This window comes from Leptodactylus fuscus, chromosome 1 (assembly GCF_031893055.1).
Source record: "Leptodactylus fuscus isolate aLepFus1 chromosome 1, aLepFus1.hap2, whole genome shotgun sequence".
In the NCBI taxonomy this organism is placed as follows: Eukaryota; Metazoa; Chordata; class Amphibia; order Anura; family Leptodactylidae; genus Leptodactylus; species Leptodactylus fuscus.
In genome coordinates, this window is record NC_134265.1 from 29888475 (window position 1) to 29901818 (window position 13344).

General features: G+C 46.8%; 1 protein-coding gene across 1 annotated transcript in view; it reads left to right on the forward strand.

Moving 5' to 3' along the window:
• NNT (nicotinamide nucleotide transhydrogenase) overlaps nt 1-13344 on the forward strand; it is a 96037-nt gene that overhangs the window by 51066 nt on the left and 31627 nt on the right. The window contains exons 14-17 of the mRNA XM_075268925.1: nt 1309-1504; nt 4501-4734; nt 9647-9807; nt 10013-10192. Coding sequence (XP_075125026.1) covers nt 1309-1504; nt 4501-4734; nt 9647-9807; nt 10013-10192 — 771 coding nt within the window. The remainder of the gene's footprint in view (nt 1-1308; nt 1505-4500; nt 4735-9646; nt 9808-10012; nt 10193-13344) is intronic.

The following is a 13344-nucleotide window of genomic DNA, read 5'->3' on the forward strand; positions in this document are numbered from 1 at the left end:
TTTTGTCTATTTTAACCTACAAATTGCTGGTTACGCATTTTGAACGCTCATATAGTATTTGGCGTATATGGGTAATAAACCCGTAACTCCTCCAACTCCAAGGGGAATACTTGTCAGCATGCTTTCCAGCGTGGCCCCTAGCACAAATTGGACATGGCCATATTGCTTTTGAAATAACAAGTCCAACATCCCTACAATTCCCAGCATGGCGGAGGTCTGTAGACATGAAAATAATCATTCCCCCTTAGATAAACAAGCCCAGCTTCTTAGCTAGCATTGCTGATTTCAGCAGGGTCCTTCGCAGTCCTGTAAACACGTGAGGCAAGATATTGAGTGATGTCTTTATTACCTACAGTATTACTTACAGTCCGCAGAGGGTTTCTTCGAAAGCGTGCCAAGCGACGGAGCCAACGGCCCTTGTAATCGTTTTTGTTTTCTTCTCTTCTAGGTCCACACAAGGCAGTTTACATCTCTAATAATAAACTAGTCAAGTCAATGTGTAATACATGACCTGAGCCGCATCTGGTTAATATTGTGTACAAACACGAGTCCCTAAGATGGCTTATTTACAGTTGGCGCAATCCATCACCCTAATGCTATTGGCGGGCTTGTGGCCGCTGATATTTAATAGCTGCTTGAGCAAAAACTACATTTTTCTTTGTTTTTATTTTTTTTAACATGTTAAAGGGGTTTCTTGGTCCCAACAATGTTGTTTATACTGGAGGATAGGTTATCAGTGTCTGATCGGTGGGGGGCCGCCTCACCGACCCCACACCGGTCAACTGATCTGACTGTCTCCACGGCAGTGGACGAGGCCAGAAACAGCCCTAGTTGGGGGTCCGACTGCCAGGTCACCCAGCGGTTAGGAGAATGGGGGACCAGAAGTCCCCCTCCCTAAAGCCCCCTTGAGGATGGTGCCAGTGTGCTTGTGTGGCCACTCACTTCTATGGGGCTGTGGGCACTGGCAGCAGTCATGTATGCTCACAAGGGGGCTTTAGGGGAACTTTCGATCCCCTGTCCTGGTCACTGAAGGACCTGGCACTCAGGTCCCCAGCCATCGAACACTTGTCAGGAGATCAGGCACAACCCCTTTAAGTAGGAGCAGAATTACTTTTGCAGCAGTAGCTTCCATTGCCAGATCAGCTTATCGGTGCCTGATCTGGGTCTCCATTTTACACCACCGTCTCAATGCCCTAGTGTTACCATCTGATAGATGGCAATTGCAGAATTGGTTGAACCAGATGAGTTTCTATAAAATATGGTCATGTAAAGTGAATCCTAATTCCTCCGCCTATTGCCTTGTTTCAGATGATGTACCTGGGTTCTGGTTTGTGCTGCGTCGGTGCTCTGGCTGGACTCTCCACACAAGGCACTGCCCGTCTGGGTAACACTTTGGGTATGATAGGTGTTGCTGGAGGTATTGCAGCCACCTTTGGAGCCCTGAAGCCAAATCCTGAATTGTTGGCTCAGATGTCAGGAGCTATGGCCCTTGGAGGCACCATTGGTAAGTACTTAACTATTTTTTGCTTTTATGCTGTTTTTATATTTTTAAAGGTTTTTATGGACTACTTACTATTCTGTTCTATTCCTCTCACTATTCAGACTCTATTCTTTATTGGAAGTCTAGGAATTGCAGTTCCTCTCCTCTAGTACTGGCCGTTCGGATAAAGTTTGAGGGTTTAAAATGACTACCTCAGGCTGGGTTGAAATTTTCGTCGGAATTGCTGTTTGGCAACTCCACTGAGGTATCTGAGGACACCCAACCGAGCCCGTTATAATCAATGGGGTCCATCGGGCTTCATCTAATGGACCAAGAGAACAGAATTAACAATGCAGATGTGAACCTGGTTTTTCTCTTCTCTTCTTCCATAGACACTAGAAAAGAAAGACCTGAATCCCATTAGTCCTTTATGATCTAGCACTAAATGAAAACCCTTCTTAATAGATTTACTTTCTGTAGCGGAAAATTTATGAACGTCAAGGCTTTATTCACATGTCTTTGTTTTGTTCAGTAATCTGTATTAGTGATTTTCAAGGGCTTCAAAAACATGTCTGCTGTCTTCTCAGGAAGTGATGTCACTTCTGTTGGTCACAGGGCCATGCCGCAGCTCCGTCCCATTCATTTTAACCAACGTGATGTCGCTACTTCCTGAGAAGAAGAAAACCCGCCATGTTTTCGAGTCCTGCACAACCCCTTTAAAGGGATTCTACCATTAAAATCTCTTTTTTTGTGGATAAGGCATCGGAATAGCTTTTAGAAAGGCTATTCATCTCTTACCTTTAGATGTGATCTCTGCCACGCCGTTCCTTAGAAATACCGGTTTTTACTGGTATGCACATTAGTTCCCTCACAGCGTTGGGGGCAGGCCCTAGCGCTGAAAATGCGTTGGGGGCGGGCCCTAGCGCTGAAAATGCGATGGGGGAGGGCCCTAGCGCTGAAAATGCGATGGGGGAGGGCCCTAGCGCTGAAAATGCGATGGGGGCGTCCCCGCTGCAGCTCGAGAACACGATCCTGCGACGCCTCTATCTTCGGCTGGATCCTCCCCTTCTCTGTCGTCTTCCTCCTGCGTCACCTCCGACGCCTGCGCAGTTGGCTGTGCCAGTGAGACACCAGCAGAGCCGAGTGCAAATGCCGGCCGACGGCCATTTTTGGGAGGCCGCTCCTGCATTGAACTACAAGAGAAAGAGCGGCCTCCCAAAAATGGCCACCGGCCGGCATTCGCACTCAGCTCTACTAGTGTGGACGCCCCCATCGCATTTTCAGGGCTGGGGCCTGCCCCTATCACTGCCAGAGAACTAATTTGCACACCGGTAAAAACCGGTATTTCTAAGGAACGGCGCGGCGGAGATCACATCTAAAGGTAAGAGACAAATAGCCTTGCTAAAGGCTATTCCGACGTCTTATCCACAAAAAAAGAGGTTTTAATGGTAGAATACCTTTTAACCAAAACCAGGAGTGGGTTGAAAACTCAGGACAGGTACAAATCTATCCATTGTATTTCACCTCCATGTAGTTTTTGGCATTGACACATGAAGGCCTAAGCGCAGCCATATTGGTCATCTCATTTGAGTCACTTTGTCAGGTGAGAAATTATGACTTTCTGACTAGTTCGAAATGGCTGCACTTCCTGTTGACATCTCTTACAAAATGGCCACCGTAGCAAAACAGAAAAAATGTGAATATCTCTCAAAAATCCCCTCTTCTATAGTGATCAGTAAATCCTCTGTGATGACCGCAGCCCCATGCCAAGGTGACGTGCGCTTTACAGTCACTTCCATACAAATATTAATTCATCTTGACAGGTTTACATAAAGGCCCTACAATTCAGTCAAGGTACACGCACACCGCTCCTCCATGATCGGTATTATTTTATTGTCTGTCTTGTCTCGGTCGCGGCTTTGAAGTAATGTAGAGTTATTTTAGAGGGAGCTAACTATTCCAAACGATTGCAGCACGCCTCCCTTCCTCCAAGGCATGTTGCTGACTTGTTTTTCGGTAAGAGCTGGAATGTCGTGCCTTTTGATGGCATGATCCCTGAACAGGCCTTTTATCTTCAAACGGCAAGTAATCCAGAATGCTGAGCCCGGTGTCGAGTTGTGCAGCTGCGAGGTTCACGTGTGGACGTTCAGCTGCTGGAGTGTTACACGTTGTCACAAGAGCTTACACTCTAATTTTGCTATATCAGACGCACACCTGGACCTGTTACAGTATAAAGCACGGCAGTCAGGTTTTTGCAGATCTCATCCACACGCTGCCATGTGGAAAACTGAACTTGCACAGATTTTCAGGGAATGTTGCAAATTTTACCTTTATTAAAGGGATCCTATCATTGGATCCCCTTTTTTTCTCCCTAACATGTAGGAATAGCCTTAAGAAAGGATATTCTTCTCCTACCTTTAGATGTCTTCTCCGCACCGCCCTTCGGTAGAAATCCCAGGTTTTTTCGTTACAATAGGGGCATCCCCAATGCTGCGAGAGAACTCTCCAGCACCGCCTCCATCTTCTTTTGGAACGCCCTCTCCCTGTTTCTTCTTCCGTCCTGGCTTTCAATCTTCTAGGCCTCGGGCAGAAACGACTGCGCATGCGCGGGCCACAAGAAAATGGACGCTTAAGGCTAATTGAGAAAGGACAGGGGTTTAGTGTCCCAAATCTTCTTCTATAAGACAATTTGCAGCCACATTAACACTTCTCCACTGAAGCCAGAGGAGTACACCACAGCTTCAGTGCACATGCGCCTGACCTTATGTCCAACCACGCATGTGCCTGGAGCAATGGAGATGAGTAAATCCACAGTGAATCTGTAGAAATATTGACCTGTAACATGTACGGTTTTTGCTGTGGATTCTCTTTGTTTTTGCTGTGTATCTTATGACAAATTTATTCTGAAATATTTAGTCTTGTTCTGGTAGAATTTACTGTATATATTTTCGTCCTTCTGCGATGTTTACTTGTATCCAGCTTATTCATATTAATGTGTACTTGGTTTTCTCACCCATCAGGTCTGACCATCGCCAAACGTATCCAGATCTCCGACCTGCCTCAGCTGGTGGCTGCCTTCCACAGTTTGGTAGGCCTGGCTGCGGTCCTCACCTGTGTAGCCGAGTACATGATCGAGTACCCGCACTTTGCAACCGATCCCGCTGCCAATCTCACAAAGATCGTGGCTTACTTGGGCACATACATTGGTGGTGTCACTTTCAGTGGTTCCTTGGTCGCCTATGGAAAGCTTCAAGGTGAGTGCACCTATTCACACCTCACTTTTTATTGGCCTCTCTTTCATAAATGGTAAGTTATATTTTTAAGAGGTTGCGCAGTTATGGACACTGTCCTGTGGTTAGGGGATAAGTGTCTGATCACAGGGGAGTCCGACCATCGAGTCCACCACTGATTAGGAGGAAAGGGACCGAAACGGTGAAGAGTTACGGTAACGGCACCGATAGCTCTTCAGCGGGGGCACAGACCGCGAAAGCTGAATTCAGTTCACTGTCGGCTTTCTAGCAGTGTATTACACCGCATGTGCCCGAGGATGTGAAAGGTCTTCTTTACGTTAAGATACAATGGCTGATGCTCCAGGTGTACTACACAAGGAGATCTGGGAGTAATTTTCTCATACATGTGTTTTACTTTGTGTTGGTTTGTCAGCGTTTGCTATGTGTGTGCACAATATAGATTTTGTGTCCTGGCGCCATACAAATCTCTGTCTTCACTCCTCTTGCCACCTAGCTTTTAAGTTCTCCTGCAATCTTAATGACATACGTGCAAGTTCTATAAATAATCCTGTAATTGTCTATAGTGGTCCCCAAAATGCTGCCATCTGTTTCTTTTGAAATGGCCCTTTCAGTCTTTTTTTTTTTTTTTGCCCATGCTAGTAAAGGGATTTTGCGGGGTGAGATTTGCAATGTACTATGGGATTGTACTCTAATCCTACAAGACAGATATGTGGTTGGGTCTGGAATGAACTCTGTAGCAAAATATCTTACATGAGTCAATTGAGTTCAGCATCAGGAGCTTGGGGGAAGAAATCTCTGAGGCCTCTTAATGTGATCATATGATTTGTAGGGGGTTTTCTGAGCCCTAAAAGCTTTTTTCATACCGATGAAAATCCACCCTATAGGTTATTGGAAACTGATCTGTGGGGGTCCCACACCTGGAACCCGCACAGATCAGTTGGATCCACAGCCCTTGGGAATTGTAAGTTACAACAGTGGACAGGCGTGTATATATAATATATACACACACACACACACACACACACACACACACACCCCATTCATTGACCTGCAATACCAGTGTACGTACATGAGTGGTGCTGTTTTGAGACAACACAGTCCTATTTTTGCAATGTCAAGACCATTAGACATAACTAGTGGAAATTCTCCTTGCACTTGGCCTGACTGGCCAGTGAACCCTGAGTCTACAGGTTATGTAATCTGTACAATAATCGATAATAGCTCTTCTAAATCGTTCCAAGATCTCTGTGAATATTTTTGGTCCAGCTACATGTTCTTGGCAGGAGGCGAACCGCTCTCTTAGCAAAAACCCTTGATAACGGCTCGTATTAAGCTCATCAATTAAGCAACAGATACACATCTTGCAGATAGATCAGGGGGCCTCGGACGGCTTACTCAGCTCGTATGTATATCTCTGTCCAGAGCTTGTGGCGTACTACACTGCCAAATCATATTAAATAACCCTTTCCCCAAAGACTGCATTAAACATGCTGAGCAGGGTTATTACCTCTTGGCTTCAGCTTTACTCTTTGTACGTTGTGTGGTGAGTTTTTAAGTACATTTCATCCTCCTTAGTCTTTCGGTGAAGCCAGTAGTCCTCGAAGGTTTCTGATCTGCTTATAAGAATACATGTTGATTTTAGCGTTTTTCCTTACTAGATAAAAAAAAAATTGTATATAATATATGGCAGGCAATATATAATGGACTGTTGCATCTGGCCCGACGTGCCCTAGTAATTTTGCACTGTCGTATAGCCCAAAATGCGTTGTGCCTACTGTATTTATACTTCAATAAAAGGTTCTTCTACCGACAATTGGATTTCCGTTTCACCCCCACGACCATTGAGCGCAGATCTTCTGGTATGGGATTTGGGTCCGTATTGTTGTGGGAGTGCAACTGCAGGCAGTTTACTATATAGCGGTAGTCCCGAGGAACTTCAGCTCTTACTCGTATACGAGTAGCCTGTCCACTGCAGTATCTTCCAAAGGCAGCTGAAGAAGCTAGTCTGTGTGGGGTCTGGGGGGTCAGACCCCACAGATTAGATACTGATGACCAAAGCCCCTTTAAGGGTAGTTTCACGCGTTTCCTCTACTATTGACTGCAGAGTATGGCAGTGATGTAACCAGCACACTCCTGGGATATATGTCAAAGGAACCCATAGATTTCCACACGTGTCTGAGGGAGGCGAACAACGAGTGTATTTTTGGTCTCCGTTGGATGTGTTATATATTATTTTCCCCATTGTTTACAATGGGAGATGATGGGTAATGGAATTCTCCCAACTTACACCTCCATCTAACATGGGAAAATGCAGCCTGAAGGCCTGAGAGACAGGGTCTGTTCTGGGGTTCTCCTACACAATGGCTGACAGCTTTTTGCCCATACTATGTGTTCCCCCTATAGTGTCTTGTCAGCAGCTGCAGTCGTGGAGGAGGCAGCCGATTAGCAGGGGAACTCAATAGATGGGCCGACACCTCAATCCAGCAGCAGAAGTGGGGAGGGTCTCAGAATATCCATGGGGACTCAAATATGGCAGAGAAAGGCATGGGGTATTATTGCTATTTACTTACTGATCCTGGCAGACTCCCAAGTATAATGATCGGAGGCCCAGAAGAGGTCGGAGAGCATAAAAACAGTGTTACTTACCTCTCCGGGGTCCAGACAGGCTCCGGGCTTACTTCTGTAACGTCCCTGACGTCGCATGACCGAGGCCTGCTTCCAGGGTCATGTGACGTCCCAGACATCATTGAAGATGCCTGACACACCGAGGAGTGCAACGGAGCCAAGGATAGGTAAGGAACAGTGTTTCTTATGTTGATTTCCCCTCTCGGTCTCCGATTATTATACTCTGGGATCTGAAAAGACCCTAGAGTATAATAATTTTTCATGGGTGTAAAACAATGGGGCATAATATTTTGTGTAGGGGCTACTATGGGGCATAGTAGTGTGTGCAGGGGCCACTGTGGGACATAATACTGTGTGCAGGGGCCACTATGGGGCATAATACTGTGTGCAGGGGCCACGATGGGGCATAATAGTGTGTGCAGGGGCCACTATGGGGCACAATACTGTGTGAAGGGGCCACTATGGGGCATAATACTGTGTGAAGGGGCCACTATGGGGCATAATACTGTGTACAGGGGCCACTATGGGGCATAATACTGTGTGCAGGGGCCACTATGAGGCATAATAGAGTGCAGAGTAATATGGGGGGGGGGGGTTAGTTGGGGGCTTCGCCATTGCTAGTTACGCCGCTGTTACGGCCTGTGGCGACGGATCAGATTCTCCGTTCTGACCCGTATAACAGAACCGTCAGCTGCGATGCAGCACGTACTCCTGTTCTCCATGATGCCGTCTCACATACGCAGATGCACCCACTAAAGCTGGCAGTGGCCTTATGGAAAGGACCATGTGTTGTAAATTAATCAGCGCTTGGAAAAGTTTTCAGAAACAACACAAGAACAGACAGGCTCCAGAGGTATGAAAAGCAAAGAAGACAGAGTTGGCCTTTCTACAGCTTTATTTGGGGGTATAATTTCATTTTTCTAATTCCGTCTGTACTGAACCATCACAACAATGTAATTTCTCCAAATCCCATATAGCTGAATAAATAATGTGGGCTGGATATTCATTTTCAGATGCGTTATTAGATCAATAGTTCAGTGACTCGCAACTATAGTTATGCTCAGATTGCAGCACGAAATGTATCTAGTGGGAAAGTAGTCGGTGATGCTGGGAAAAAAACGCGTGATGGGCACCTGCAAAGTGGGGGGAGAAATTGAAAAAAGATCAAGACACAAGAAAATAAGGTTAAACGGTCACTCACTTTTCAGACCACACAGTCTCCTTTAATAGAGCGTGTGATTCTGGGCCAAAATGTAATGCACTTCAATTTAAAAATGTGGCTACTTTCTGCCTGAAAAACCGCCCCTGGTCCTGTCACTAGGTGTCTCCCTTCTAGCTAATTTGCAGTTCACTCACTGTTGCTAGCCAAGTTCCGTCCATAGATACATTAGATAAGCAAGACATCTTCACAGTAGAGGAGGAGGTGAAGTGAGAGGGGAGGGGTTGATTCTCCTCACAGCCTCAACACATGACAGCAAACTGCTTCTTCTATGTACTTTTATATACTTAAAGATAATATTAGTCACAAACAGCAAAAGCTTTCCTGACAGTGCTCAAATATTTTTTTTCCCTGTGTTTTAGCTGCTTCCCTGCAAGTATTTGTTCTGTATTTCCAGCCCAGTGTCCCTGCTGCATCTCCTATATTTTGGTCACTTGTATTTTTCTCAGCTGTTTGTTTGCTATTGTACAGTTACTCCTGACAGACTGACATGTAAATAAACCAGTATGAGTAGTAATGGATAGGGGTGGGGGCTCTTGATTGTACACGCCCCCAGCCTCAGAGACAAATGTAAAATGTGCTGCAGCCATAATGTGATTATTATCAGCAGAAAAATGGATAGCACATCATGTACGAAGGCTTATACAGTCATAGCACAAATTGCAGATATTACAAGTTTTAATGAAAACTCAGATACCCTTTAACTTTGCCGTTGGCATCATGGTTGGGGGCCGAGTCTGCTGAGACTCCCAATAATAGAAGAGGGTGTCCCCAAGTTGTTTGTGTATATGGAGCAATAATGCGCATGCGGTGGTAAAGTGCACTACGAATCCATTAACATACGTACGTTTGTCTTGACTCCTTTAATAGCCCATATTACGGTCCAAGACGCTCATGTTGGCAGGTTCTGCCTTTTATCTTGCCGCAGCCCTTTTATGTTTTATTTGGCCCCCTGTTTCTATTGCACTTCCTGCGCTGTGGATGATTTCCTATAGATTTATATAGAGTTGTATGGATAGTCCACATTTTTATATCTATTCATTCGATAACACTTCTCCTTTTCTTTACCAGGTTTACTGAACTCTGCCCCACTGATGCTGCCAGGACGACATGCTCTGAATGCTGGCCTGCTCGCGGCTAGCGTCGGCGGTATGATCCCATACATGCTGGACCCAAGCTACACAACCGGCCTGACATGCCTGGGCTCTGTGTCCGCCCTCTCTGCTGTTATGGTAGGTGACAACAGACCGATCTACTTTCAGGTGTCAGTCATAGCTGGGAGGTTGATCTTTGGTGCAATGAGAGCACTGGCGAAGCCCTCATTGCACCAACCACCTCATTAGCATATCAGGAAACCGGCGAATATTTCGGAAGACACTTAGTAATATTTATTCTCAGATCGATGCCTTGGTTCTATCTGTTTTTTGTTTTCCCCAGGGAGTCACACTCACGGCTGCCATTGGCGGTGCTGACATGCCTGTCGTCATTACAGTGCTGAACAGTTACTCCGGATGGGCCCTGTGTGCTGAAGGATTCCTGCTGAACAACAACCTGTTGACCATCGTTGGTGCTCTTATTGGTTCCTCTGGAGCAATCCTGTCTTACATCATGTGTGTGGTAAGTACAAGTACAGTGCGGCTCTGCAGAGAGAGACTGAAGTAGTGCAGCGCTCCCTATATTCGCGGGATTCGACCCCTGGCGATCATACAGTGATTATATATTGGTTTCAAAGATTTTTTTCTTAATGTCCTTGAATTGTTTTCTTCCATGGATTAAAGGGGTTGTGCCACCAAAACAAGTAGTATTGGCCACAGCATGCTGATCAGTGGGTGTCCGACTGATGGGTCCCCCACTGATCCTGAGATTCTCATCCCAGTGGGGGTAAATGTTGGCATTTCATTCTCTATGGGACTGGCTGAGATAGCTACTTGGTGGTCTCCAGAAGCACCATAGAGAATAGCTGGAGAGCAATGCACGCTCATATGACCCTTTTCTTGGGATCGGTGCAGGACCCAGTGGTCAGACCCTCACGGATCAGGATCAACTAACTTGTGGAACGGTCAGAACTTGCTTTGGTGGGACAACTGCTTCACGTATTTGGCTCGTGTGATGGACATATAGTTTGTGGCTTTTTACAGTAGATATTTGAGCCCAGTCATGACCATCACAGAAATAAGTGGCCGCAAGTCCAAACCACCAAAAAAGCCCTTACAGCAATAACTGATCGATGCTGCGTTATTTTTGGAACTCCAGTAGAAGTGAAAGGGAACCGAATTCCTGAGAAGAGGACGTGGAGCTTAGGATCTTAGTCCTGCGCAGCCACTTTATGGGAAAGTTTAGGGAGCCAGAAGGGAACATCTGCATTAAACTGACTACCATGTAGTGTAGACCAGCATTGTCCTAACCCACTGGAGATGGTATATACCGTATTTTACGGACTATAAGGCGCACTGGACTATAAGCCGCATTGCCCATGAGCGCCTTATAGTCCGTCTCGGTTCATATATAAGGCGCACCGGACTATAAGCCGCAGTCCGGTGCGCATTATATGTTATTGAAAGCGGCGGCAGGCAGACTTTGCCAGCGGCCGCTTAACCCCCCGCGTGCCAGCCGCTTCTATTGGAAGCGCTCGGCAGGCGAGGAGGGGCTCTATCAGCAAAATCATGCTGATAGAGCCCAACCGTAAAAGTTATATTAAACTACCCCCCCGTTTTAAAATAAAAGCCTGAAACAGAATGTGAAACTTACCGAGCGGTGCAGGGTGGGCGGGCATTCAGGCCTCCTCTTCCTCCGATGTTCCGTCCTCCTCCTCCGCCGCTCGCTAACTGATAAGGCCAGGCCATTATCAGCTTGCGAGCGCCGGAGGAAGTGGTCAGGACATCGGAGGAAGAGGAGGCCTGAATGCCCGCCCTGCACCGCTCGGTAAGTTTCACGTTCTGTTTCAGGCCGGCGTGACAGCAGGGCTGCCGGACACTTCCCATTCATTTCTATAGGAGCCGGCATGCGAGCGCTCCCCATAGAAATGAATGGACTGCTTTTTTCCATTCATTTCTATGGGGAGCGCTCGCATGTCGGCTCCCATAGAAATGAATGGGAAGTGTCCGGCAGCCCTGCTGTAACGCCGGCGTGTACGGCTGTGATACACGCCGGCGTTCCGTAGTGTGAATGCACCCTTACGGTGCCTTTTATGTATGTATGGAAGCGGCACGCAGACTTTGCCGCCGCTTCCATCCATATATAAGCCGCACCGGACTATAAGCCGCACTTATGATTTCTGAGGAAATCGTAGGTTTTTATGTGCGCCTTATAGTCCGGAAAATACGGTATGGCTTCTTATATAATGTGTATAGGGGTATTCTAACCTCCCCAGGCAGCAGATGTCTAGATCGGAAGGGTTGGGCATGTTGTCTTTCAATATACCTATATGACGGGTTACCAGAGGTGCCCGCCTGCAGCTTACCCTTACCCTCTTTTGATCAATACAGTCAAAAACTTCCTCCTTCCAGCCTTCATTGTGTTTGATCCCACCTCCAGGCTGTTGTATTCACACCCCCTCCGATGATGAGCTCCCTTGTGCTGCCTCGTCTTCTGCTACATCATCATCAGCATTAGTCTTCAGGCTCCGGCGGCCGTCTCAATTTTTATCCTACATGAATGCAGTACGCTCATGTAGCTCTAAGGAGAACCAAGATGGCTGCCGGAACAAACCCAGTGCCCAAACTCAAAGTGGCAGAGCGGACCGTGCATGCACTAGATCGCGATCTCACTGAAGACTGCTGGGAGCTTATCAGCGGAGGGGTTGTGAATACAATGGCCTCGAGGCGGGAGCGAACACAATGAAGTCTATGAAGCTGCTGTGTTCAGAGCACAGGGGGAACGTCGCCTGTGCTCGGTGATCTTCATATCTACAAAAAATGAATTTACACAAAAACTGCTGCCTGTAAAAGATAGCATAGAATAGAATAGCCTTTATAAAGTGAAAAATGTCCATTTAACAGACACTAACTGATGTTAACCCCTTCCCGACATCTGCCGTACTATCTTAGTGGATATCGGGTATTTAAATATGGCGGTCGCTCAGGAGCTGTGCGCCTGCCATAGCTGCTGGATCTTTGCTGTATTAGCAAAGACCCGGCGCTGATGCCCCCAGTGCCTCCCATCTTCCTGGAAATTTGATGTAAACTGACACTAATGGCAATAGGTCAAATCCCATTGAAATCAATGGAGTTTATACAGATTTGTACGTGTCCTTCATTAATGTTTTCTGACAGACACCAACAATAGTAGTGTGAACACCCCCCTTAAAGGGATCCTATCATTTAGACAACATTTTTTCTAAGTACCACGTCGGAATAGCCTTAAGAAAGGCTATTCTTCTTCTACCTTTCGTTGTCTTCTCCGCGCCGCTGTTCGCCTACAATCACAGTTTCTCTCGGTATGCAAATTAGCTCTCGCGCAGCACTGGGGGCGGGCCCCAGCAATCAGACAGCACTGGGGGCGTGCCTAATGCTGTGAGAGAACTCTCTTCAGCACCGCCTCCATTGTCGTCAGGAACGGCATCTTCATTCTCTTCTTCTGGCGGGGTCTTCTTACTTCTAGACCTCAGGCAGTCAGACTCCGCTTGCCCACAGGTCCCGAGAAAACGGCTGCTTACAATACTATGCAAGCGGCCATTTTCTCATGGCCTATGGGCATGCGTAGTCTGCTCTGCCGGAGGCCTTAGAAGTTACAAGCCACCGCCGGAAGAAGAGGCTGAAGATGACGCTGCT